General features: G+C 39.6%; 1 protein-coding gene and 1 pseudogene across 1 annotated transcript; one reads left to right on the forward strand and one right to left on the reverse strand.

Moving 5' to 3' along the window:
• Positions 1 to 3,875: 3,875 nt before the first annotated feature.
• Positions 3,876 to 4,802, forward strand: OR4C1J (olfactory receptor family 4 subfamily C member 1J). The gene has a single exon (NM_001390272.1). The coding sequence runs from the start codon at positions 3,876 to 3,878 to the stop codon at positions 4,800 to 4,802; it is 927 nt and encodes a 308-aa protein (NP_001377201.1).
• On the reverse strand, positions 19,700 to 20,619 carry OR4P56DP (olfactory receptor family 4 subfamily P member 56D, pseudogene; annotated as a pseudogene).

The following is a 27,718-nucleotide window of genomic DNA, read 5'->3' on the forward strand; positions in this document are numbered from 1 at the left end:
TATTTATTTTCATCATTATCATGTTCATCTATTTCCACAATTGACAGAAGAAACACTACTTTGAAGAAGTACCATAAAATGTATCTGGTATGAAGCACTAAATTTATAATGAGGTTCATAATTATCACTTAACATACAGCTGAATGCAATATTCAGAAATTATGGCTACTGTGAATGGTCGTTAATGTTATTTAGTAGTGTCCTAGTCTTTGCTAGGAGAAGGCAATGACACCCCACTCCAGTACTCTTGCCTGGAGAATCCCATGGGCGGAGGAGCCTGGTGGGCTGCTGTCTACGGGGTCTCGAAGAGCTGGACACGACTGAGCGACTTCACTTTCACTTTTCACTTTCATGCATTGGAGAAGGAAATGGCAACCCACTCCAGCGTTCTTGCCTGGAGAATCCAAGGGACAGCGGAGCCTAGTGGGCTGCCGTCTATGGGGTGGCACAGAGTTGGACACGACTGAAGCGACTTAGCACCAGCAGCAGCAGTCTTTGCTATTCCATGGATAGCCCTCTAGCCCTCTAGGCCTCCAGGTTCCTCTGTCCATGGGATTTCCTAGGCAAAGATACTGGAATGGGTTGATATTTCCTTTTCCGGGGGATCTTCCTGACCCAAGGATTGAACATGTCTCCTGCACTGGCAGACAGATTCTTTACTGCTCAGGCAACAGAGAAGCCTATCATGAATGGTAGATCAGTTAAAATAAAATTATTGTTAAGTCATTAAGCTGTGTCTGACTCTTTGCGACTCCATTGCCTACAGCATGCCAGGCTTCCCTGTCTTTCACTGTCTCTGGGAGTTTGCTCAGTTTATGTTCATTGAGTAGGTGACGCTATCTAACTATCTCTTCAAAATCAAATCACATAATAAATATTTAAAAATCTGATAGTAATGCACTGAAACATTTAATTTATAAGTACCAAATACTCAGACTCTGTATTTAAGCTCATTTTCTATCAAATAATCAAGTCCATAAGTGCTCAACTTGTTGCTATGTTTTTCTTTTGTGACTATGTTTTACAGAATCTGCCCAAATGCCGGAGACCTGGTATCAATTTCTATGTTGGGAAGATCCTCTGGAGTAGGAAATGGCAACCTGATCTAGTACTGTTGCCTGGAGAATCCCATGGACAGAGGAGTCTGATTGGCTACAGTCCAAGGGGTCGCAAAGAGTCAGACATGACTGAGTAACTAACCCTTTTCACTTTATTTTCACACAGACTTAAAGATGAAGCTTAAAATTAAAAAGGAATACTATAAAAGCACTTCTCTGATGTGGTTATGAAATAATTGGATTGTTAGCAAGACCTGCTAATGCTGGAAAAATACCCTTGAGTTCCAATTAGCCACACGTAAGACGCTTCATAGACTTTGCCCACAAATAGGATGTGTCCTAGTGCTTTTAAGACGTATCCAAACGTACAATCAAGAGACACTGAGTTAGTTGAAATTTTTAATCTTATGACTTTACTTCTTTCCAGGGGAACTACCAGCTGCCTGGGGCCTGGTCATGGCGCCAGGTCAGACATTTTCATAGGTGAGATTATGTTTTGAAATCGCATAATCCTATATTCTCAGGTATAAATGTATGTTTCAAATCATATAATCACTCCTCATCCAAATTTACCTGAGGTTTAAACCTTCTTCAGCATACAAGACATCAAGACAGGTGGAATAGACTACAGTACTAAGCAATTTAGAAGGAAAAATATTTTAGAATCTTTTTTCTTATTGACATGTATTTAAATTAGTTGAGCTAATAATATAATTAGCTACAATGAAGAAGTTAGAATAACTATACAATTAAAATAGGCACCAAAATTTTTCCTCACTTAATATTACAACTGATAATTTTTTCATGATATTGCACAATTTTAAAAGCATCTCTGTTAAAAACTAAATATTATTCAAAAGGATCCACTATAGATTATCCTTTCTCTACTGTGGAACATTTCACACCCTTTCTAAATTTTCCCACAGCTGCTAGTGATTATGTTGATCATACTTGTGCATAATGATGCTTCTCTTAAAATATTTTACATTAACCTTTATTCCTAGAAAATGTATTATGGAGCCAAAGAAAAATTTAAGAAGCAATTTATTTTGTTTCATAGTTGTTTGTAAAGCATTTCTATGAATTGTGTCTAATTCTTAGTTTATTTACACTGTCTCTTATTTGATCTGCTGGGAGATCCCACTAAAGAAGGAGGAAGTTCAGTGAAGCCGCTGCATTGTGTTCCCACATATGCACACAATTTTCATCTTGGAAAATTAAAAAACAAAATAGTTTCTGTTTATTTTGAAAGGACATGCTATATGGAATATGTTTCATCATACTTATTTCTCTTCTCTTTGGCAAATTTATAACCCAAATTGTATTAGTAACACATCCTGTAACCAGGACTGCTGGGAGACAGGTGCTGTGGGAAGACAGGAGAAGAAGGCATGAGAATGCATGGAGCAGAAACACAGAGGATGGGAAGGTCATGCAGGTCATGGATAAACGTGCTGCCGCTTTAACGATACAATTTCAGGAAGTAAGTTCATTCAATAACATCGCTTTTCATGATTTCATGTGAGCAACATTCACTAATGTGCACAGCAAGGGTTCAATAAATATTTGTTTGATGAAGGAATCTGTAGTAGGAGTTAATAGTAAGTAATGGATTTATACATGTTTTGATAGTTGGTGTATTGATATACATGTTTATATGTATAGTGTATTAGGCATCACTGTAATTTATCTAGCAGAGTATTTCTTTCTGTTCTCTTTGTTAAATTTTGATTGTTAGAGCTTTGAAAATAAGGATTTCCTATGCTTGATAAATCCTTTTGTGTTGAACATCTATGAAAGGGTTTATGTTTTAACCCAAGTTTTCTAAAGCTATAAATTTATAGAATATGACTATGTTAAATTGTATGTGGAGCAGAATTTTGAAGAATAAAAAAAATCAATAAACAAACACACCATCTTGAAAGAAAAATGACCCAATATGTGCACTTTCTTAGAAGCAATTAAATACTTTCATGGTTACTCTAGGGAATGTGTCAGAAACTGTTATCCTGGAGTATAGCTTCTTTTCAAATGTTTATCTGTTTCTTATAAAGTAGAGAGTTTACAGATAAACAGAGCTGAAGGACAAGAGTACTTGAATTCTGCTGAGTTTATGTTTGGGGAAGCCGACATAAGCTTACCCTTAGAGAATGGCCATTCAATACCAGCCCTTTACTCATCACCCATTAGGTTTCAGGCACTGCAGACATGCCAGGCACTCTGGGAAGTGAGGAATAGCTTATCTGTCCTGGTAGGTACAAGGGCGCATGCATCTCCAAGGACTTATACACACCTCACTAAATTCCCTCCATGTGATAGATATTTCTTGATCATATTTTTTTCTTTCCACAGTTTGACCTGAGGGTTGGAATATAAATTCTCATGGAAGAGGGAATAACTCTTGCCTGTGTATAGCACTTCTTAGCTTTCAAGATACCTCTGAAAATTGCAATTTGTTACCTCACAGACACAGAGTAGGGCTTGGGAAGCATGGGCCACTGAGGTGACTCAGTCCAATGGAGTTGGAACCAGTAGGAGAATCCAAATCTCATGTAGACAGCCTCCACATGTCTCATGCAGACAGTGTTTTCCTGACAAATTACACATCAAATGCGGGCCTACTGATGTGTTACCGGTGGCAGGTACTACATGTCTGAAGAGATGCAAAATACCATGGGGAAAAGAAGAAAGACTTGAAACGAGTACAGGGTAAAGGTCCCAAGGGCACAGTGACTATTTTGTTCTAAGAAAGTCAGATCCCAAGGCTTTCTGATTAATGAGTATCATTCTTGATCCCGGGAAGCTGTGGCTTACTGAATGGATGTCCTCAGGCCTCCCAACAATGTGACAGAATTTGTCCTCCTGGGACTCACACAGAATCCACACGTGCAGAAAATACTCTTCATTGCCTTTCTGTTCATTTTCCTCTTCACTGTGCTGGCCAACCTGCTCATTGTCATCACCATCGCCCTCAGCCCCACGCTTTCTGCTCCCATGTACTTCCTTCTCACTTACTTGGCCTTCTTAGATGCCTCCTTCACATCTGTTACCACCCCCAAATTGATTGTTGACCTACTTCATCAAAGAGGAATCATCTCCTGGCGAGGATGCTTGACTCAGGTCTTTTTGGAACACTTTCTGGCAGCATCAGAGGTCATCGTCCTCACTGTCATGGCCTATGACCGCTATGTGGCCATCTGTAAGCCTCTGCACTACACGACCATCATGCGACAGGGGCTCTGCCGGCTCCTGGTGGTGGTGGCCTGGATCGGGGGGATCCTGCATGCCACTGTGCAGGTTCTTTTCACCATGGAGTTGACCTTCTGTGGTCCCAATGTCATTGACCACTTCATGTGTGATTTCTTCTCCCTGTTGGAACTTGCCTGCAGTAACACCTACATACCTGGAATGGTGGTGGCAGCCAACAGTGGGGGCATGTGCTTGCTCATTTTTTCCATGCTGCTCATTTCCTACATAGTCATCCTGAGCTCCCTGAGATCCCACGGCTCTGAAGGACGACGCAGAGCTCTCTCTACATGCGGCGCCCACTTTACAGTAGTGGTGCTCTTTTTTCTGCCTTGTGTGTTCACCTACACACGCCCTGTGGCCACTTACCCTGTGGACAAGTGGGTGACTATGTTCTCTGCAATCCTCACTCCCATGTTGAATCCTATCATTTACACAGTGAGAAACGTGGAGGTGAAAAAAGCCATGAGGAATCTGTTGAAGAGAAGAGTAGTTTAGGTTGTTCAGAATGCCAATAAAGTGATGATTTATATACATAGGGATGATTAAGTGTGAGTACTCAGTTGGTAAGTCATGTCAGACTCTTTGCAACCTCATAGACTGTTACCAGCCAGACTTCTTTGTCCATGGGATTTCCAGGCAAGAATACTGGAGAGGGTTGCCATTTCCTTCATCAGAGGATCTGTGAAACCCAGGAATTAAACTAGCATCTTCCGCATTGGCAGGCAGATTCTTTACCATTGAGCCACCAGGAAAGTCCATGTTGTTTTTGTTGTTCAGTCACTAAGTTGAGTCTGCTCTTTGCCATCTCATGGACGGTAGCATGCCAGGCTCCTCTGTCCTCCACTATCTACTGGATTTTCTAAGATTCATGTCCATTGAGTCAGTGAAGCAATCTAACCATCTTATCTTCTGCTGCCTCTTTTCTTCTTTTGCCTTCAATCTTTCCTATCATCAGGGTCTTTTCCATGAGTTGATCCTTTCTATCATATTGCCAAAGTACTGGAGCTTCAGCTACAGCATCAGTTCTTCCAGTTAATGGTTAGGGTTGATTTCCTGTATGATTGATTTCATTGATCTCCATGCAGTCCAAGGGACTCTCAGGAGTCTTCTCCAACACCACAGTTCAAAAGCATGGATTCTTCGGCACACAGCCTTCTTTACACTCACATCTGTACATGAGTACTGGAAACACCATAGCTTTGGCCATATGGACATTTGTTTGCAAAGTGACATCTCTGTTTTTTAATATGCTGTAGGTATGTCATAGTTTTCCTTCTAGGGAGCAATTGTCTTTTAATTTCATGGCTGCAGTCAAATTCTGCAATGAATCTATCTGATTCTGATATTGACCATATGGTGTTGTCTGTATGTAGAGTCATCTCTTGGGTCATTTAAAAGGATGTTTGCTGTCGCCAGTGTATTTTCTTGACAAAACTCTGCTAGCCTTTGCCCTTTTAAATTTTGTACTCCAAGACCAAACTTGCCTGTTATTCTGAATATCTCCTGACTTTATACTTTTGCATTCCAATCCCCTATGATAAAAAGGATATCTTTTTTTTGTATTAGACCTAGAAGGTCTTGTAGGTCTTCACAGAACCAATCAACTTCACCTTCTTCAGCTTCAGTAGTTGGGACATAAACTTGCACTACACTAATGTCGAATGGTTTGCCTTGGAAGCAAACTGAGATGATTCTGTTGTTTTAGAGATTGCCCAAATACTGCATTTCTTACTCTTTTTTCTAGCTCTGAGGGCTACTCCATTTCTTCTAAGATTCTTGTCCACAGTAGTAGACACAATGGTCATCTCAATTAAATTCAAGTCCCTTTTAGTTCATTGATTCCTAAGATGTCTATGTTCAATCTTGCCATCTCCTACTTGACCATATCCAATTAACCTTGAACCATGGACCTAACATTCCAGGTTTCTATGCGATATTTTTCCTTACAGCATCAGGCTTTACTTTAACCACCAGACGCATCCACAATTGAGTGTCATTTCTGCTTTGGCCCAGCTGATTCACTCTTCCTGAAGCTATTAGTAATTGCCCTCTGTGCTTCCCCGGTAGCATATTGGATACCTTCTGACGAGGGGGCTCATCTTCTAGTGTCATATATTTTTGCCTTTTCATACCATTCATGGGGTTCCCCTTGGTAGGTTGCCATTTCTTCCTCCAGTGGACCACATTTTGTCAGAACTCTTCACTATGATCCATCCATCTTGGGTGGCCCTGCATAGCATGGCTTATAGCTCGCTTATAGCTTCACTGAGTTGTGCAAACTGCTTTGTCAAGACAAGGCTGTGATCCACGAAGAGACTGAATAAGACTATAACTACTTTATTAAATTGTCACTATCTCTGTCATGAAATCTATTATTTGAATATAATACTCATGCAAGAAGAAACTTTCATATGATATTACCCTGTTTTATTAATTACAGCATCTTCAGTCATAGCATATTTTGTGTATTAATATAGGTAGTAGTACCCAATTTAATAATTGAATAAATATTTAAACACTATATCTAAATTGGTGGTAAATTTTTATATATAGACCAAACATCAAGGCAGAGTATATTGAATACTAAATAAAAAAGGAGAAAAACTTAGAATGACAAGTAGAAAAATACATGATAAATTCATCTTTGCTGAAGAAAAACAACTAGTCTGGTACTTAGTTCTTAACTGTAAATAAACTGAAAATAGTTATAAAATATTTTATCTTCTATCACTGTCACATCTTCAGTTCAGTTCAGTCACTTAGTCGTGTTCAACTCTTTGTGACCCCATCGACTGCAGCACGCCAGGCTTCCCTGTCCAACACCAACTCCCAGAGCCTGTTCAAAATCATATCCGAGTTGGTGATGCCATCCAACCATCTCATTCATAAGTTACAGACCTTAATCAGTGATACGGTTTAGTAGTGTTTTTACACAGGTGGCTGCGACAACCGGTGCGCTAAGCGCAAGCGGCTGCGACGACTGGCACGCTAAGCTGGGCTGAGAGGAGCCACTGCACGTCCGAGGTCAGGGGCAGAAGCTGGAAGGACCCCATGCCCGAAGGGCGGTGGCCAAGAGGAGTTACCCCACATCCGAGGTCAGGGGCAGCGGCCGAGAGTACCAGACTGTGACGGTGCAGGAACGGCGGAGAAGAGCTATCCCGCATCGGAGGTCGGGGGCGGGGGGTGAGGCCGAGAGGAGATAGCCAGCATCCGAGGTCAGGGGTGGTGACGAGAGGAGTTACCCCACGTCCGAGGTCAGGGGCAGTGGCTGGGAGGAGCTACCCCATGCCCCTAAGCCTGAGGCCCAGGGAGGCGGCCGGGAGGAGCAACCCAGGCCCGAGGCCAGGTGCAGTGGCTGGGAGGATAAACCCCACATCCAAGGAGCCGTGGCTGTGCAGGCGCAGGATGGCCTAGAGGAGCTATCCCACGTTGAAGGTCAGGAAGGGCGGCGGTGAGGAGATACCCCTGGTCCAAGGTAAGGAGCAATGGTTGCACTTTGCTGGAGCAGCCATGAAGAGATACCCCACGCCCAAGGTAAGAGAAACCCAAGTAAGACGGTAGGTGTTGCAAGAGGGCATCAGAGAACAAACACACTGAAACCATACTCACAGAAAACTAGTCAATCTAATCACACTAGGACCACAGCCTTGTCTAACTCAATGAAACTAAGCCATGCCTGTGGGGCAACCAAAGACGGGCGGGTCATGGTGGAGAGATCTGACAGAATATGGTCCACTGGAGAAGGTAATGGCAAACCACTTCAGTATTCTTGCATTGAGAACCCCATGAACAGTATGAAAAGGCAAAATGATAGGATAATGAAAGAGAAACTCCCCAGGTCAGTAGGTGCCCAATATGCTACTGGAGATCAGTGAAGAAATAACCCCCAAAGGAATGAAGGGATGGAGCCAAAGCAAAAAGAATACCCATCTGTGGATGTGACTGGTGATAGAAGCAAGGCCCAATGCTGTAAAGAGCAATATTGCATAGGAAGCTGGAACGTCAGGTCCATGAATCAAGGCAAATTGGAAGTGGTCAAACAAGAGATGGCAAGAGTGAACATCGACATTCTAGGAATCAGTGAACTGAAATGGACTAGAATGGGTGAATTTAACTCAAATGACCGTTGTATCTACTACTGCGGGCAGGAATCCCTCAGAAGAAATGGAGTAGCCATCATGGTCAACAAAAGAGTCCAAAATGCAGTACTTGGATGCAATTTCAAAAACGACAGAATGATCTCTGTTCATTTCCGAGGCAAACCATTCAATATCACGGTAATCCAAGTCTATGCCCTAACCAGTAACGCTGAAGAAGCTGAAGCTGAATGGTTCTATGAAGACCTACAAGACCTTTTAGAACTAACACCCAAAAAAGATGTTCTTTTCATTATAGGGGACTGGAATGCAAAAGTAGGAAGTCAAGAAACACCTGGAGTAACAGGCAAATTTGGCCTTGGAATACAGAATGAAGCAGGGCAAAGACTAAGAGAGTTTCGCCAAGAAAATGCACTGGTCATAACAAACACCCTCTTCCAGCAACACAAGAGAAGACTCTATACATGCACATTACCAGATGGTCAACACTGAAATCAGATTGATTATATTCTTTGCAGCCAAAGATGGAGAAGCTCTGTATAGTCAGCAAAAACAAGACCAGGAGCTGACTGTGGCTCAGACCATGAACTCCTTATTGACAAATTCAGACTTAAACTGAAGAAAGTAGGGAAAACCACTAGACCATTCAGATATGACCTAAATCAAATCCCTTATGGTTATACAGTGGAAGTGAGAAATAGATTTAAGGGCCTAGATCTGATAGACAGAGTGCCTGATGAACTATGGAATGAGGTTCGTGATATTGTACAGGAGACAGGGATCAAGACCATCCCCATGGAAAAGAAATGCAAAAAAGCAATGTGGCTGTCTGGGGAGGCCTTACAAATAGCTGTGAAAAGAAGAGAAGTGAAAAGCAAAGGAGAAAAGGAAAGATATAAACATCTGAATGCAGAATTCCAAAGAATAGCAAGAAGAGATAAGAAAGCCTTTTTCAGTGATCAATGCAAAGAAATAGAGGAAAACAACAGAATGGGAAAGACTAGAGAACTCTTCAAGAAAATCAGAGATACCAAAGGAACATTTCATGCAAAGATGGGTTTGATAAAGGTCAGAAATGGTATGTACCTAACAGAAGCGGAACATATTAAGAAGAGATGGCAAGAATACACAAAAGAACTGTACAAAAAAGATCTTCACGACCCAGATAATCACGATGGTGTGATCACTGACCTAGAGCCAGACATCCTGGAATGTGAAGTCAAGTGGGCCTTAGAAAGCATCACTATGAACAAAGCTAGTGGAGGTGATGGAATTCCAGTGGAGCTATTCCAAATCCTGAAAGACGATGCTGTGAAAGTGCTGCACTCAAATGCCAGTAAATTTGGAAAACTCAGCAGTGGCCACAGGACTGGAAAAGGTCAGTTTTCATTCCAATCCCAAAGAAAGGCCATGCCAAAGAATGCTCAAACTACCGCACAATTGCACTCATCTCACATGCTAGTAAAGTAATGCTCAAAATTCTCCAAGCCAGGCTTCAGCAATATGTGAACCGTGAACTACCAGACCTTCAAGCTGGTTTTAGAAAAGTCAGAGGAACCAGAGATCAAATTGCCAACATCTGCTGGATCATGGAAAAAGCAAGAGAGTTCCAGAAAAACATCTATTTCTGCTTTATTGACTATGCCAAAGCCTTTGACTGTGTGGATCACAATAAACTGGGAAATTCTGAAATAGATGGGAATACCAGAACACCTGACCTGCCTCTTGAGAAATCTGTATGCAGGTCAGGAAGCAACAGTTAGAACTGGACATGGAACAACAGACTGGCTTCAAATAGGAAAAGGAGTATGTCAAGGCTGTATATTGTCACTCTGTTTATTTAACTTATATGCAGAGTACATAATGATAAACACTGGACTGGAAGAAACACAAGCTGGAATCAAGATTGCTGGAGAAATATCAGTAACCTCAGATATGCAGATGACACCACCCTTATGGCAGAAAGTGAAGAGGAACTCAAAAGCCTCTTGACAAAAGTGAAAGTGGAGAGTGAAAAAGTTGGCTTAAAGCTCAGCATTCAGAAAACGCAGATATTGGCATCTGGTCCCATCACTTCATGGGAAATAGTTGGGGAAACAGTGGAAACAGTGTCAGACTTTATTTTTCTGGGCTCCAAAATCACTGAAGATGGTGACTGCAGCCATGAAATTAAAAGACGTTTACTCCTTGGAAGGAAAGTTATGACCAACCTGGATAGCATATTGAAAAGCAGAAACATTACTTTCCCAACAAAGGTCCGTCTAGTCAAGGCTATGGTTTCTCCTGTGGTCATGTATGGATGTGAGAGTTGGACTGTGAAGAAGGCTGAGCACTGAAGTATTGATGCTTTTGAACTTAGTGTTGGAGATGACTCTTGAGAGTCCCTTGGACTGCAAGGAGATCAAACCAGTCCATTCTGAAGGAGATCAGCCCTGGGATTTCTTTGGAAGAAATGATGCTAAAGCTGAAACTCCAGAACTTTGGCCACCTCATGCGAAGAGTTGACTCATTGGAAAAGACTGATGCTGGGAGGGATTGGGGCAGGAGGAGAAGGGGATGACAGAGGATGAGATGGCTGGATGGCATCACTGACTCGATGGACGTGAGTCTGAGTGAACTCTGGGAGTTGGTGATGGACAGGGAGGCCTGGCGTGCTGCGATTCATGGGGTCGCAAAGAGTTGGACACATCTGAGCGACTGATATGATCTGATCTGATCTTACACAGAGGATGAGATGGTTGGATTCCATCATGGACTCAATGGACATGAATCTCAGCAAGTTCTGGGAGACAGTGAATGACAGGGAAGCCTGACATGCTGCAGTCCATGGGATTACAAAGAGTTGGACATGACTGAGAGACTGAACTGGACTGAACTGAAGCTGGAGATTATTGAGGGAGACATTGCATGCACAGGTCACAAAGAATCGGACACAACTGAGCAACTGAACAACAACATAATTTTTAAATTTAGTGGAAAAATCCCGGTGTACTTAATTGAGCAAGAATCAGTTTTGGACAGATTCCAGTTCTCAGATTCAATGATATATGTAGTTAGAAATGAATAAATGTACAGTGATCTTCATCTCTGTTGGGGCAAAAAGATGATACCCTTTTAAGAAATGTTATAAAATTTGGGGGAGGTCCTGCATTAGCCTTAAAGCAATGCATAAAAGAAAGAAAATAAAACAATAATGTCTCCCAAAATTTCAAGTCATCTAGTCTGGCCGCACCAAAATGACAGAGTGAGAAGAACTAAGCAACTGAATGATATTTTCTATTTTGGAGTGAATAGGAAAAGCAGTTACTAAAATAAATTTCCCTAGGGAATAATCTACAGTGTAAATGATAACAGTTTTCTGAATAATCAGAGACTCCATGGAGAAAATGGAGACACAGTTAAATGAAATAAAATATTTCTACAGATAATAATGCAGTCTGTCACACTATCTTGTCATCATGGATGAAAGATGAATTCAGAGTAACTTAAAAAGTCTTCAGTCACACAGAAGCCTCCACATCACATCACATCAAGCCTCCAAATGGTGACAAAACACCTAATATTGGGAATCTGGCTTTGCAACTGTGCAATTTTATTATGTAAAACATTAAATTATTTTGAAATAAATAAAGCTTTGATTCCAATTCTGGTTTTATCATTTAATATATTTGACTTTTGGGAAATTAATGAGATGGAGTAAGCCTCAGTAAAAGATGGAGGTTTCTGTCTTATTAGAGTAAATGTTAAAAGTGATACATTCAACTGTAGCACAGGAGAGATACAATCAGAACAAAGATTGAAAGAGAATCAATAGTTTCAGCTGCTTCAGGATAACAAACTGTTAGAAGCTGGAACAAAGGTAGACCTAACTCTCAGGAGGCTGCTGCAGAGGCCAGGATGGAGCTGGGGCAGGAATGATCAAATCAGGGATACATTCTGAAAGTAGAGACAACTCGATTTGCCAAAGGCATGAGTGAGTCATAGGAAATCAATAAGGGAGTGAAGAACACTGTGAGATTTATTGTCTGAGCAATGGCATTGAAGTGGGTACCACTTAACAAGATAGGGTACACTTTTACATTGTGGAAATTGTAATTATGTATCATATATACTAAATTGATATTCAAATGCAGATGTCCAAAATTGGAGATATGGCATGCAAAAATTTGAAAATAAGGGTAGATGTCAGAGCTAGAGACATAGCATTTGATAACATCAGCATTCGTAGGTCAGGAAATGGGAACATCCAAGTAAAGAGCCACTGAAAGATATGTCAGTGATTTCTTGTAGGATCCAAGCCAATGATCTTCTGTTCACAGTTCGATCTATTCATGCTTGATGTGTCAATTCCTTTGTGCTTCAATAATTTTGCCTTTGTGACTGCATAATGGTACACATTTCCATATAATTCCCTTTCCATCTTTATTTGTTCCATCACTATTTCTTTAAATCTGAACGAAATTCTCTGATTTCTGTTTGATGGATATATTCCTACCTTAGTATTACTTAGTAACTTACTTACTTTTGTAACCCTTAATATTTTGCCAATATTTTTTATAATAACTGTTTTTCCATTAGACTGGAATTTTTTGATGCATCTTTATATGTTATATCACTAGGGACAGGGAACTAGGCCTTTTTGAACTTGGTCATCACAATGAATGTGCCACATTGGACATAAACTGGTACATTATAGTCATGGTTTGCACTTCCCAGTTGGGGCTAGTGGTAAAGAGCCTACCTGCCCATGCAGGAGACAAGAGACACAAGTGTGATCCTTGGTCAGAAAGATTTCCTGGAGAACGTAACAACCCACTCTAGTGTTCTTGCTGGAGAATCCCAAGCACAGAGGAGCCTGGTAGCTACAGTCCACAGGGTCACAAAAACCTGGACATGACTGGAACGACTTAGCACCCATACATTGTTTTAATTGATTGGATAAAGGAAAAGATTAACTAACAATGCATTAAAAATTCCCTCCTCTTCTTTTGTAACTTATCTGGTTCTAATGCATGACTTCAGCTCCTATACAGACAAGACAGAATCAAGGAACCGTGTAACTTATTTCATCCTATTGGGCTTCACACAAAATCCACAGGAGCAGAAAGTCTTTATCCAATTATCTGTCTAATATCAGAAACAGAGCTAGTGTTCACATCTGCATTCTTCAAAATCCAAATTTGATACTCTTTCAACCATTTCAAAGATATCAGAGAAAAGATATTTCAGCAGAACCTCTTTCATATCACAGAAATTTAACACTTATCTTTTCTAAATACATATTCATAAAAGTTGTTTTTATGCTTAAAAGTCTAAGAAGTTGTTTCTAAGACAGCTATATGACTTACTAGTATCAAGGGTGATGTGGACTGTTATATAGAAAGAAGCATATTACTATATAAGTGTTAGAATTTTGGGTTACATTTAGTTCCTTGAATTTGCAATCCTCTTTGAAAACCATTTTAGTAGATTATTTATAAGGATTAATAAAAACCAGATAAAAATCAATACTCCACAGTTAACAAAAGAAAGCGTTTCTCAGCTAATTTACATAACTTAGAAGGCTTTGTTGTGAATCAATTTTGGCTTTTTTCAAAAATGAAATGTGCTTCTAAAATATGAATGTGTATATATGTCACAGAAGTGTGTATAGTTCCCTTTTTGACAGAAAGGCCCAGCCTCTGATTTCAAGGGTACCATATATTTATTTTTCACTTGGGGAGTTATTGCTTTACAATGTTGTGGTTAATTTCTGCTCTACAACAGTAGAGTATACACACACACACACACACACACATATATACACACACACACATATATATGCACTCCTCTCGAGCCTCCTTCCCACCTCCACTTCCCACCCCTCTAGATCATCCCAGAGCACTGAGCTGAGCTCCCCGTGTTCTACAGCTTTTCACTTTGTTGTTTTTCAGTGGCTATGTCGTGCCCGAGTCTTTGCAACCCCATGGACTATAGCATGCCAGGCTCTTTTGCCCTCCACTGTCTCCAAGAGTTTGCTCAAATCTGTGCCCATTGAGTCGTGATGCTACCTAACCATTGCATCCTCTGTCACCCCCTTCTCCTTTTCCCTTCAGCCTTTCCCAGCTTCCCACTGGCTACCTGTTTTACACATAATAGTATATTATTTAAGAAATTAATGGACTCCATGATAGAAAAATATTCAGAAAGTGTATTATTAGGAATACATGATGGAGAGCAACAAAACCACTTTTGGAAACAGGAGATGTGAGTTTTATTTTACAGTATGCAATATTATACTCTAGAGCCCTAAACAGCTCTCCCTATTTCTGTAAGTAGTTTACTTAGGTAAACTGCAAGTTGTTTCCAAGTTCTGCCTTTCTACCCAAGCTAATATGTTTATTGGCATAAATATTATTATTTTTGCTTCTACTTCAATTAGAAGCAACACTGGAAGGCTTATGATGCCACAGCCTACCTCCCAGAACTTTTCATTCCTCATAAACAACATAGGTGATGTCCTTCTGGGATGAAAGTTCCTTCGGATGGACTAATACAACATGTGCTCCCTCTGGACTGCTTTGCTATCCTGAGAACATGTTTCTCCACCTCTTGAAGTTCATGAATCTGCCCATAAAAACATTTTGATACATACCTGGTTTTTTTTTTTTCTGTGAAATTAGTCCCTAAAACTATCAAACATCAAAACAGACCTCAACTACTTTTTGATCAGCTGTGAAATGATCCATACATTTTTGTTTTTCTGCTTTCTTTCTGGTTTGCCTTTCAATTGGAGAATCTATGTTACTGTCTCTCCAGGATTTATAAACCACCTTAGGTTTGTATTCTAGAAAGAGACTGCCTGGCATAGCTCCAGAATTCTTCTTTGAAAAACACCAATACAGTATACTAACACATATATATGGAATTTAGAAAGATGGTAATGATAACCCTGTATGCGAGACAGCAAAAGAGGCACAGATGTATAGAACAGTCTTTTGGACTCTGTGGGAGAGGGCGAGGGTGGAATGATATGAGAGAATAGCATTGAAACATGTAAATTATCATATGTGAAACGAATCGTCAATCCAGGTTCGATGCATGAGACAGAGTGCTCAGGGCTGGTGCACTGGGATGATCCTAAGGGATGGAACGGGGAGGGAGATGGGAGGGGGGTTCAGGATGGGGAACACATGTACACCTGTGGCGGGTTCATGACAATGTATGGAAAAACCAATGCAATATTGTAAAGTTAAAAAAAAAAAAAGAAAATTATTTTCAGGGACAACCTTCACTGTTTTACATCTAAATCTTCTCTCTTTCCCTTTTATGCTTCTCTAAAGCCTTGGGGAACTGATTAGAGAGATTGAGGGGTTCTCAAGCAATCTCTCTACCCTGCACTGTAGCTATTAAAGTCAAGGGTGGAGGAACACTGAATGGGCCATGGTTGAATGGATTTCAGTCTTTCATGAAGTTGGGGATGGTGACTTTGTCAGTACATGCTAATTCTGTGATTTGGCTTTCTTTCACTCCAGTGTTGAAAAGAGCAAGTTCAAGACAATTCCATGATGATACTTTTGCAAAATTCATATCCCCCAGAGTTCTTTAGACAGGTTACAATCCTCATTGAAACTGTTTTGGCATCTGCTATCACAGATAACTATTGCAGAACTATAATGTTACAGTGTCCAATCAGATTAGGTTTGGTCATGTGTTTTCAGTTTTCTTAAACTGTTTTCCTTCATGACACATTCTTCTCACAGTGATCACAATCACTGGGATCAGTCTAGAGTTGTCTACAATTTATTTTTCTTCTTATTAAAGAAAGCATATTTGAATATCTTGAAGTAGCTGTGATTTCACATAAAAATATTTCTGAATTGAATTTTTGCCAAATAATTTTATATCAGTTTTATTTATTTTATTGATAACACCACCCTTATGGCAGAAAGTGAAGAAGAACTAAGGAGCCTCTTGATGAAAGTGAAAGAGGAGAGTGAAAAAGTTGGCTTAAAGCTCAACATTCAGAAAACGAAGATTATGGCATCTGGTCCCATAACTTCATAGCAAATAGATGGCGAATAGATGGGGAAACAGTGGAAACAGTGACTGACTTTATTTTTTGGGGCTCCAAAATCACTGCAGATGGTGACTGCAGCCATAAAATTAAAAGACGCTTACTCCTTGGAAGGAAAATTATGACCAACCTAGACAGCATATTCAAAAGCAGAGACGTTACTTTGCCAACAAAGGTCTATGTAGTCAAGGCTATAGTTTCCAATGGTCATGTATTGATATGAGAGTTGGACTGTGAAGAAAGCTGAGTGCTGAAGAATTGATGCTTTTGAACTGTGGTGTTGGAGAAGACTCTTGAGAGTCCCTTGGACTGCAAGGAGATCCAACGAGTCCATTCTGAAGGAGATCAGTCCTGGGTGTTCTTTGCAAGGACTGATGTTGAAGGTCAAACTTCAAACTTTGCTCACCTGATGCGAAGAGTTGACTCATTTGAAAAGACCCTGATGCTGGGAAAGTTTGAGGGCAGGAGGAGAAGGGGACAACAGAGGATGAGATGGCTGGATGGCATCACCAACTTGATGGACATGGGTTTGGGTGAACTCTGGGAGTTGGTGATGGACAGGGAGGACTGGCATGCTGCGGTTCATGGGTTCGGAAAGAGTCCAACATGAATGAGTGACTGAACTGACTGAACTGTTGTTTAGAGATATTAGTAACTAGCTTATAAGCTAATTGTGATGCTTAAAGGAAATGTATAATATTGTTCTTCAAATGGAAACTGCTCAAAATTCTTTTGCTTCTGTTCTTATTTCTAATATTATTAGAAATATATATTTTATTTCTAATAATAACACTAGAATACAATTCAAATAATTCCTATAAATTAATTTCTGTGAAATAAGAATTTTATAATAAATATTTTACTTTTACTTTTTAAATTATATTAGAAACATAAGCAGAAGATTTCTGTGGCCTATGTCCATTCATGTTTAAGTAGCATTATAATACAATATGATTTCAATCTTCACAAGATATGTGTGATAATTTTTTCTTATAAAGCCCTATAAATTCTAGTTCTGAAACATTATTCCAATTATCTATGTTATGTTACAGAGGTGTAAATTGAAACTCAGCAGATAAAATTCTTTCTAAGCATCAAATGGCAGAGTACAGTTAAGACAGTTAAGTAGTCAGGTTTGTGTGTGTGTGCGCGCTGAGTTGCTTCGGTAGTGTCTTTTTGTGGCCCTATGAACTATAGCCCGCCAGGCTCCTCTGTCCATGAGATTATCCAGGTAAGAATAGTGGAGGGGGTTGCTCTAATCTCCTCCAGAGTATCTCCCAGACTCAGGGATTGAACTCATGCCTCTTATGTCTCCTGCATTGGCAGGTGGGTTCTTTACCACTAGCACCACCTGGGAAGCTCCCTAAATAGTCAGGTAAGGTAATCCAAAACCCATAAAATTGATGGCAACACTCAAAGTTTTATTTAAAGCTTTTCAGCAAGGAGGAACTCATCATAAATGTGGGGATCAAATATTTCATCCTCAATAATGTCATGTATAGCAGTTGAGTTCAGTTCAATTGCTCAGTCGTGTCTGACTCTTTGTGACACCATGGACTGCAGCATGCATTTATAGTAGACAAAGCAGAAAATACAGTGGAATGGGATTATCAGACTAGATAAAACTGAGGAACACCTGGTTTAGTTTTTCAGCAAACTAGATAGTTGGGTAAATGAATCTTACTTCTTCAAAGATAGTTTTAACTCCATTAAATTCCATCAGATAATTGTTCAAAAATTCCATTTTTCTCTCTCTACTATATATATATATATATATATATATATATATATATATATATGGTTCAGACTTCCCTGGTAGCTCAGCTGGTAAAGAATCCACCTGCAAGGCAGGAGACACCTGGTTGATTCCTGGGTCAGGAAGATCCCCTGGAGAAGGGATAGGCTACCCACTCCAGTATTCTTGGGCTTCCCTGATGGCTCAGTCAGTAAAGAATCTGACTGCAATGTGGGTTCAGTCCCTGGGTTGGGAAGGTCCCCTGGAGGAGAACATGGCAACCCACCCCAATATTTGTGCCTGGAGAATCCCCATGAACAGAGAAGCCTGGTGGGCTACAGTCCATGTGGTCACAGAGTCAGATATATCTAAGCACATTTTCTTCTTTTTTTGTAGCAAAGTCAATTGTGGTTTATTTATTCCTTAATGTACATTCCTTAATGTCTATTCCTTTATACTTAATGCCAAACCCAGTTAAAATAGCATGAGTTTGTAAAAATGTATATTTTCCTCAATACTTACAATGTCACTTCACAAACATCACACAATGACTTGCTTTTCAGACTATAAGACTTACCATGTAGACTATAAGACTGGACTTTACACTATGTTCTGTTTAGATCTATATAGTCTCTTCACTTAAGTAAAATAATACTGGTTCACAAATACACAAAAAATCTCTAGGTATTTGATTAAAAGAAATCTAAAGTTGTAGGATACGAGGCTAGGTATATAGTTCTGAAAGGAGTTTGCAGTATGTGACTGTTCCTGTTTTCCTGTAACTTCCTTTTTGTTTTTGTTTAGTCGCTGAGTCATGCCCAGCTGTTTTGCATCCCCATGGGCTGTAGCCCACCAGGTTCCTCTCTCCATGGGATTGTCCAGGCAAAAACACTGGAGTGGGTAGCCATTTCCTTCTCCAGGGGATCTTCCTGGCCCAAGGATGGAACAGGTGTCTCCTGCATTAGCAGGTGGATTCTTTAACTGTCTTACCTTTTAACATATTATTACCTTTTATACTTTGAGGCCAAGTATTTTGAGAGCTAAGTCTCCCTCAGGTTTAGCCTTCAATGCAGGCAGGATCACTTTCCCTCGAGATTTTTCAGTGTGTTTTGACTCTGTAAAAGTTTTGTTTTGTTTTCTTTTTTTTTTTTTAAACAAAGGGGATATTAGTGAAAAGTGAAATCAAGGAAAACACATTGAGAGGAAAATAAAGAAGGAACCACTGAAGGCAAGCTGTTGTTGAAGGCTTGGCTTTTACACATTCTGACTGATTGATTGATTTTCCCATTAGCAGGAGAGAATCAGCAACAGAGGGAGTGATGCAAAGACTGGCCTCAAAGATGCTGCTGCTGCTGCTGCTAAGTCATGTCGGACTCTGTGGGACCCCATGGACGGCAGCCCACCAGGCTCCTCCACCCACGGGATTTTCCAGGCAAGAGTACTGGAGTGGGGTGGCATTGCCTTCTCCAGGGTCAAAGATGAATGACCTTCAAATCATTAGCCTCCCTTCCAAGAACCTTTTATTGCACCAAACTCTTCTTATGGAATTTTTCATCTCCATGTTTCTGAGTGTGTAGATAAACAGGTTGAGTATGGTGACAATAATTGTGTAGAAGAGCGTAAACACCTTATCTTCTGGTAATGTTGCAGCAGGTCTAATGTAAAGAAAGATGACAGGTGCAAAAAAGAGGATTACGACTGTGATGTGGGAGCTACAGGTGGAAAGTGCTTTTGGCGGCTTTCTGCAGAATATGTGCGCACGTTATACAGAATCAAAATGTAGGAGGCCGTCAGAGCCACAGAGAGCACCAGTCCCATCAAGCCAGAATTGGCAATGACAAAAAAGCCAAATTGTGTGTATCAGTGCAGGCTAGTTTCAACAAAGGATATACATCACAGTAATAGTGATCTATTTCATTGGGGCCACAGAAAGGTAAAACAATCACAAGGAGAAAGAGACCAAGAGAATGAAGAAGTCCCCCTGCACCCGATGCCATGAGAATTGAGTGACGTCTTTGCCTGTTCATGGTGATGGCGTAGTGGAGAGGTTTGCAGATGGCCACATAGCGGTCACAGGCCATCCCTGTGAGGATGAAGACCTCAATCCCCCAAAGAAGTGTGTGCTGAAAAGCTGTGTCATGCAGTTTTTGTAGGAATGGCATTTTTCTCCATCAGTAAGTCAGTCATGAGTTTGGGTGTCACAGTGGAGGTGTAGAAGATATCTGAGAGTGCAAGGCAGTTAAGGAAGAAATACATGGGCTGGGTGATTAGCTGACTGCAAGTAATAGAAATCACGATGATCAAATTCCCCAAACAAATAGCCAGGTAACAGAATAAGAAAAATAAAAAGCAGAGGATCTGGACTTTCTTGTCTGTAGAAAGTCCCAAGAGAATAAATTCAGTAACATTATTTCTATCTTCCATGATCTGATGTTCAAGAAAGTTACCTGAAATGAAAAGCAATGAAACTGATCACTGATGAGAAAATGGAAACCTGATTTCTACTTAAAATGGCACCAATGCCTTTTAAAGACAAGTTATTTTGAGATCCACTGAAATCATTTTCATTTAATACATACAACTCTTTTTGAATATTCTTCTAAGAGCTAAGAATACAGTGATAAATTAGACAAAGTTCTAGTTTTTACATAATTTGAATTATTTTGTGAGGAAGAAAGGAATTATATTTATCAAGAATGAAAAAAAAGAGTTAATCTTAATAGTGTTAAGTAGGGTGACATCAGATCAGATCAGGTCAGATCAGTTGCTCAGTCGTGTCCGACTCTTTGCGACCCCAAGAATCGCAGCACGCCAGGCCTCCCTGTCCATCACCAACTCCCGGAGTTCACTCAGACTCACGTGCATCGAGTCAGTGATGCCATCCAGCCATCTCATCCTCTGTCGTCCCCTTCTCCTCTTGCCTTCAATCCCTCCCAGCATCAGAGTCTTTTCCAATGAGTCAACTCTGCGCATGAGGTGGCCAAAGTACTGGAGTTTCAGCTTTAGCATCATTCCTTCCAAAGAAATCCCAGGGCTGATCTCCTTCAGAATGGACTGGTTGGGTCTCCTTGCAGTCCAAGGGACTCTCAAGAGTCTTCTCCAGCACCACAGTTGAAAAGCATCAATTCTTCGGAGCTCAGTCTTCTTCACAGTCCAACTCTCACATCCATACATGACCACAGGAAAAACCATAGCCTTGACTAGACGAACCTTTGTTGGCAAAGTAATGTCTCTGCTTTTGAATATGCTATCTAGGTTGGTCATAACTTTCCTTCCAAGGAGTAAGCGTCTTTTAATTTCATGGCTACAGTCACCATCTGTAGTGATTTTGGAGCCCAGAAAAATAAATCTGACACTGTTTCCACTGTTTCCCCATCTATTTCCCATGAAGTGGTGGGACCAGATGCCATGATCTTAGTTTTCTGAATGGTGAGCTTTAAGCCAACTTTTTCACTCTCTACTTTCACTTTCATCATGAGGCTTTTTAGTTCCTCTTCACTTTCTGCCATAAGGATAGTGTCATCTGCATATCTGAGGTTATTGATATTTCTCCCGGCAATCTTGATTCCAGCTTGTGTTTCTTCCAGTCCAGCGTTTCTCATGATGTACTCTGCATAGAAGTTAAATAAGCAGGGTGACAATATACAGCCTTGACGAACTCCTTTTCCTATTTGGAACCAGTATGTTGTTCCATGTCCAGTTCTAACTGTTGCTTCCTGACCTGCATACAAATTTCTCAAGAGGCAGATCAGGTGGTCTGGTATTCCCATCTCTTTCAGAATTTTCCACAGTTTATTGTGATCCACACATGTGCCAATTTAGGATGTAAAATAGAGGTAACTACAAAATTTGTTTGATTAAGTGGTTTCTAATGAAATCACAAAATTGGCGTGGGGTGTGTGGGTGGATTTTGCAGTGCTTGGTGCAGAGTCAATGTTAAATAAATATCAATTAAGTAAAAAAAATGGAAAGTGAACAATGTGGTATAATTTTGAAGGAATAATACATCGTCCTTTAGTCAGGTAATTCACAATAAAACTGAAGAACAAATCATTTTTATGAGTGGACTTATATAATCCATTTTGACTTTTAAGAGGAAATAATTCCTTCATGTGAAATACTACATGAAACTTTCATACTTCTTAAACTTTATTTGTAGCATCTCTAGGTTAATATATCTACAGCTCTGCTTTTTATATTTGTCTACATTTCTCTTGCAAGATTATCTCCCCTTTCAAAATAAATTAACATTCAGAAGTTATTTGAGTTACGTCTTATCAGACTGTAATTATAGTTGCCTAGTTTGGAAATAATATACTAAAAAGTGGGCTCCTTTAATTCCAAAATAGTTCCCCCAAACACAATACAATAAACAAGATGTAGCACTTCTTCCCTTAATTTCTTAGAGAATTCACCCACACAATATGCATGACTATATAAAAGAATCTCTTCAGTTCTCTAAAATAGAAGCAGTTATACCTGTATTCAGGTAATCATCTGGTAAATACACTATATAAGTAGGCAAGATACCTAGTTTATTCCTCCCATTCTGTTGCATAATTGTTCATTCCCTAGGATCCCAGGCTCCCATTCATAAAATAAAAGCGATTAGATAATCTCTGAAGATGTCCCCAGATTGCAATAATGTGTGACTTCTGATTCTCCATTAATTTGGGGAGGACATCTGTTTACCTCTGTCCTGCCTTCCCTTCTCTGCTTGATATATTGAGACTATAGAAAGTAACAAATACAGAGGCAATTTCATTACAATTCCTGTGCCTCAGTTTACTTCTCTGTAAAATCAAGGTAAAGACAATATCTCTTTATATGGTGATTTTTTGAATAATTAGTTTCTAAATATGAAATTTCTTAAAACAATACCTGTAAAGTACTATATATTTAATAATTATTGGCTATCCTCAACAATTACTAAGAGCTTCCCTGGTGGCTCCAATGGTAAAAATCTGATTGCCATGAAGGAGACCAGGGTTCAACCCCTGGGTTGGGAAGATCTCCTGGAGAAGGGAATGGCTACACATTTCAGTAAATATTTTTGCCTGGTGAATTCCATGGACAGAGGAGCCTGGTAGGCTACAGTCCATGGGGTCACAAAGAGTCAGATACAACTGAGCAAATAACACACACATGATTACTAACTATAACATCAAGGCCCCAGAGAAAATGTAAGTACACCATCTCAGGAATTGTATCTTGTACTATCCTTCCATGAACAAGATAGGAAATATTATTAATAATAATATCAGAAACTTCAGAGATAGTGTCGTGTTCAGCACACAGCTCTGATACTCAAATGCAAGAGTCTTCACCTCCTTAAATACTTTTTCCTTCTTCCTTAAAATAAGCATGCAGTGGAGAAGGCAATGGTACCCCACTCCAGTACTCTCGCCTGGAAAATCCCATGGATGGAGGAGCCTGGTAGACTGCAGTCCATGAGGTCGCTAAGAGTTGGGCACGACTGAACGACTTCACTTTGACTTTTCACTTTCATGCACTGAATAAGGAAATGGCAACCTACTCCAGTATTCTTGCCTGGAGAATCCCAGGGACGGGGGAGCCTGGTGGGCTGCCATCTATGGGGTCGCACAGAGTCGGACATGACTGAAGCGACTTACCAGCAGCAGCAGCAGCCTAATTTACAGGATTACTGTGGAATGTAAATAAGGTTACATATACAGAACTTGATGCTCAAAAACATGTAAGTTTCCCCTCCTTCCTCTTGGAACCCCCATAGTGTTATAAATTTAGGAGGTCCTCACACTGTTCCAGTGGTAGTAGATTCTAATAATTAAGGTTATGAGTTCTGGACCTACATAGAATGAGATACTGGCTCCAAAATTCACTTGGAGCATAATCACAGATAAAATATATAACCTCAGCTTCTTCATCTATAAAATGAATAATACTGTAATTAACTCTGAGATCTGCTGTAAAGATATGATGAGTTCACTTATATAACAGCTTAGGACAGAAACTGGTATATATTAAGATAAAACATTTAGTAAATATTCATTGTCATTGACATTATATTTGTCATATCAATGGGTATATTGTATTATTCTTACTATACATTTTGAATAGCTTATTTAAAATGTGTAATATTGTAACATGGGATAAAATATGGATAAGACATAGCACAGTTCCCCTGCCGTAAACAATCTGCTCTTTCTTACCTGAAGGCTGGGGTTTCTCACTTTGGGGAAACATCCTATCATTAAGCAAAATCTTTCTCTTTGGTCTGGGTTGAGCTGACTTCCCCACATTTCTGAAAATAAATGTACTGCTTATTTCAGCCAGTTTTTTTTTCTTTCTTTCTTTTGAATTAATTAACCTTATCCAAACTAGACAGATGTTTATGTTCTCCTAATTTTTCTTCATCTCAACTAAACTTAGGAAAAAGAAACCTACCACTTAAATATCATCCATTCAAATAGCTTGTTTGAAAATTTCATCATACATTTTTTCTTCTGCATAATCTTAGAAGCATACTGGTGCTTTGATTTTATTTTTTTTTAATATATCTTCAGTTCCTTCACTGCAATACTGTCCACTTATCTGCTGGGGCAGTGCATTCTTCTTCATATTAAACTTTTTTCCATAATGGAATCCAAAGGACTAATAATATGATTAAATTTGTGAAATATGAAAAGACAAGTAGATCTAGTAATATTTTGATAGCTGTGAGACATGGCACTGATAATTTTAAGAGCTCATGTGCAAATCACAATTCATGATAGTTGAAGCCAGGTTTTCCAAAACAGTAAAAATAGCATTTTAAAGTTTCTGGAATTTTTCAAAGGTTAGTTAGAAGGCTTAGATTATAAATACAATCAGAATGATTTAAATATTCATTTTAAGGAAAGTCACTATTATAATTAGGAACTGGATTTAACTTACCAGCTGCTTAACTCATCAGACAGATTTCTTATGAGGCTTCACACCTAAGATAAAGTCAGAATTTTAAAAGTTATCATTTCCATGCAGTAATCCGTCTCTAATTGCGTAAAATTTTACAAGAGAACTCGTGAGTTCCACTGTTACAGATATACTTGGTAAATTGAACTAATTTTGAGATTATTTTTTAGCATGCAGTTTTTCCATTTCTAAAAAATAAATGTGACTGTGATATTTTACCTTTGTCTCTATAAAAAAGTTACATATATACATAGATTTGTGTACATATATACCCCTAAAGGAGATCAGCCCTGGGATTTCTTTGGAAGGAATGATGCTAAAGCTGAAACTCCAGTACTTTGGCCACCTCATGTGAAGAGTTGACTCATTGGAAAAGACTCTGATGCTCTGGGAGGGATTGGGGGCAGGAGGAGAAGGGGACGACAGAGGATGAGATGGCTGGATGGCATCACTAACTCGATGGACATGAATCTGAGTGAACTCTGGGAGTTGGTGATGGACAGGGAGGCCTGGCGTGCTGCGATTCATGGGGTTGCAAAGAGTCGGACACGACTGAGTGAGTGATCTGATCTGATCTGATACATGATATATTCTTCTTGATGTTAAATTGGCATTTAAGGAGAATTCTGACAAAATGTGTAATATAGAAAAGGTCTCAGTCTCTGAAGATATAGAAATTTCCCATCAGTATACTTCACCAATGATGTAAATTGTAGCTTCAATTTCTACCTAATAAATAAATATGCCAAAGTTCTTAATTGCATTTCCCTATTTCATCAACATCCAAACCACTGAGATCAGACCTGGGACATGGAGACTATGAGGAAATGAGTATATAGTGACTATGGACATGGAGTATATAATACTTATTTGTCAGGACAGGGCAGAATCAGTTAGCTGAGGCAGACTGAAGTGAGCTGCCATGGGAAATATTGAGAACCCTACAGCTAGAATTAAAAGTTCAGAGAGTAGACCCAGGATTTAAGACTTAATTTTTCTTGGGGAGAAAACAAAAAAAAAAAGCTTGTTAGGGCATTATAATTTCTGGCTGATGCCTGGAAAAGACTCCTATGCTTTACCCCTATGCTTTTTTTTTGGAAGCTCATATGCCCCCATGGACTCTCTTGCAGATGTGCAGACAATTTCCCAATTTATCTTTGTAAGGCAAACTCCTTTCTAAAAAGATATACTTTTTCTGATTGAATTTTCCATATGTATATTACAGAAAATATATTTTTAAAAGAACTATAACAAAAATAAAATGGTCTCATAAATTTATTCATATAAAAATATTTACTATCTCTTAATTCTAAAAGATCTGACTTGGACAAAACATACTATGGAGAATGCATTTGTTGTTTAGTCGCTAAGTTATGTCCCACTCTTTTGCAAATCCACAGAATGTAGCCTGCCAGACTCCTCTGTCCATGGAATTTTCCAGCAAGAATATTGAAGTGGGTTTCAGTTTCCTTCTCCAGGGGAACTTCTTGACCCCGGGATCAAACTCACATCTCCTGCATTGGCAGGTGGGTTCTTTACCACAGAGCCACCAGGGAAGCCCTAGAGAATGTATTTAGTGGTGAACAAAACAGCCTTTTTCCTCAGTGAGGCTGGAGACTAAGGAAAGAGACAGACAATGAAATAAACAAGAATCTATAGAAGTTTTAGTCAAGTGTAAATCTTGGACATTTTTATGTTATACAGATATTTATTCCTTCGGAGAAGGCAATAGCACCCCATTCCAGTACTCTTGCCTGGAAAATCCCATGGATGGAGGAGCATGGTGGGCTGCAGTCCATGGAGTTGCCTCTTAAATTTTACTTTATGTAATTTCATAAGACGATTGTATTTTCTCATCCATTTTTTACCTGAAAATGTAGTAATAATATTTGTTGAAAAGTTGAAATCATACGACTGAATTCATCTTTTAAAAAATTTGCTGCTGCTGCTAAGTCGCTTCAGTCGTGTCCGACTCTGTGCGACCCCATAGACGGCAGCCCACCAGGCTCCCCCACCCCTGGGATTCTCCAGGCAAGAATAATGGAGTGGGTTGCCACTTCCTTCTCCAATGCATGAAAGTGAAAAGTGAAAGTGAAGTCGCTCAGTCGTGTCCGACTCTTAGCGACCCCATGGACTGCAGCCTACCAGGCTCCTCCATCCATGGGATTTTCCAGGCCAGAGTACTGGAGTGGGTGCCATTGCCTTCTCCGTTAAAAAATTTACTTAATCTTTTTTTTGTCTGAAAGCTTCTAAGATCTTTTCATGTACCATTGAATTTTTTTAAACAGTCAATGGGTATCTGTGAATGGATCTATTTCTATAGTTTCTTTAAAGTTTACCATTTGTCAAAGGATACATTTTAAAAGAAAATATAATTGAATTTTTATGCAAATGATGGACATGTCAAAGATTCTATTGAATTTATTACTAATATTTAGTGTACAAACCAGTAAGATGTTACCACCAGTTCAGGCAACAGTTCACCACATCTTTATCATCAGTATGGAGTGCTAAAATGAATTTATAAGTTGATGCAAAACTAGCCAAGTATCCAAAGGGCTGTCATTACTTGCACTTCACCTGACACAGT

The sequence above is a fragment of the Bos taurus genome, chromosome 15 (assembly GCF_002263795.3).
Source record: "Bos taurus isolate L1 Dominette 01449 registration number 42190680 breed Hereford chromosome 15, ARS-UCD2.0, whole genome shotgun sequence".
In the NCBI taxonomy this organism is placed as follows: domain Eukaryota; kingdom Metazoa; phylum Chordata; class Mammalia; order Artiodactyla; family Bovidae; genus Bos; species Bos taurus.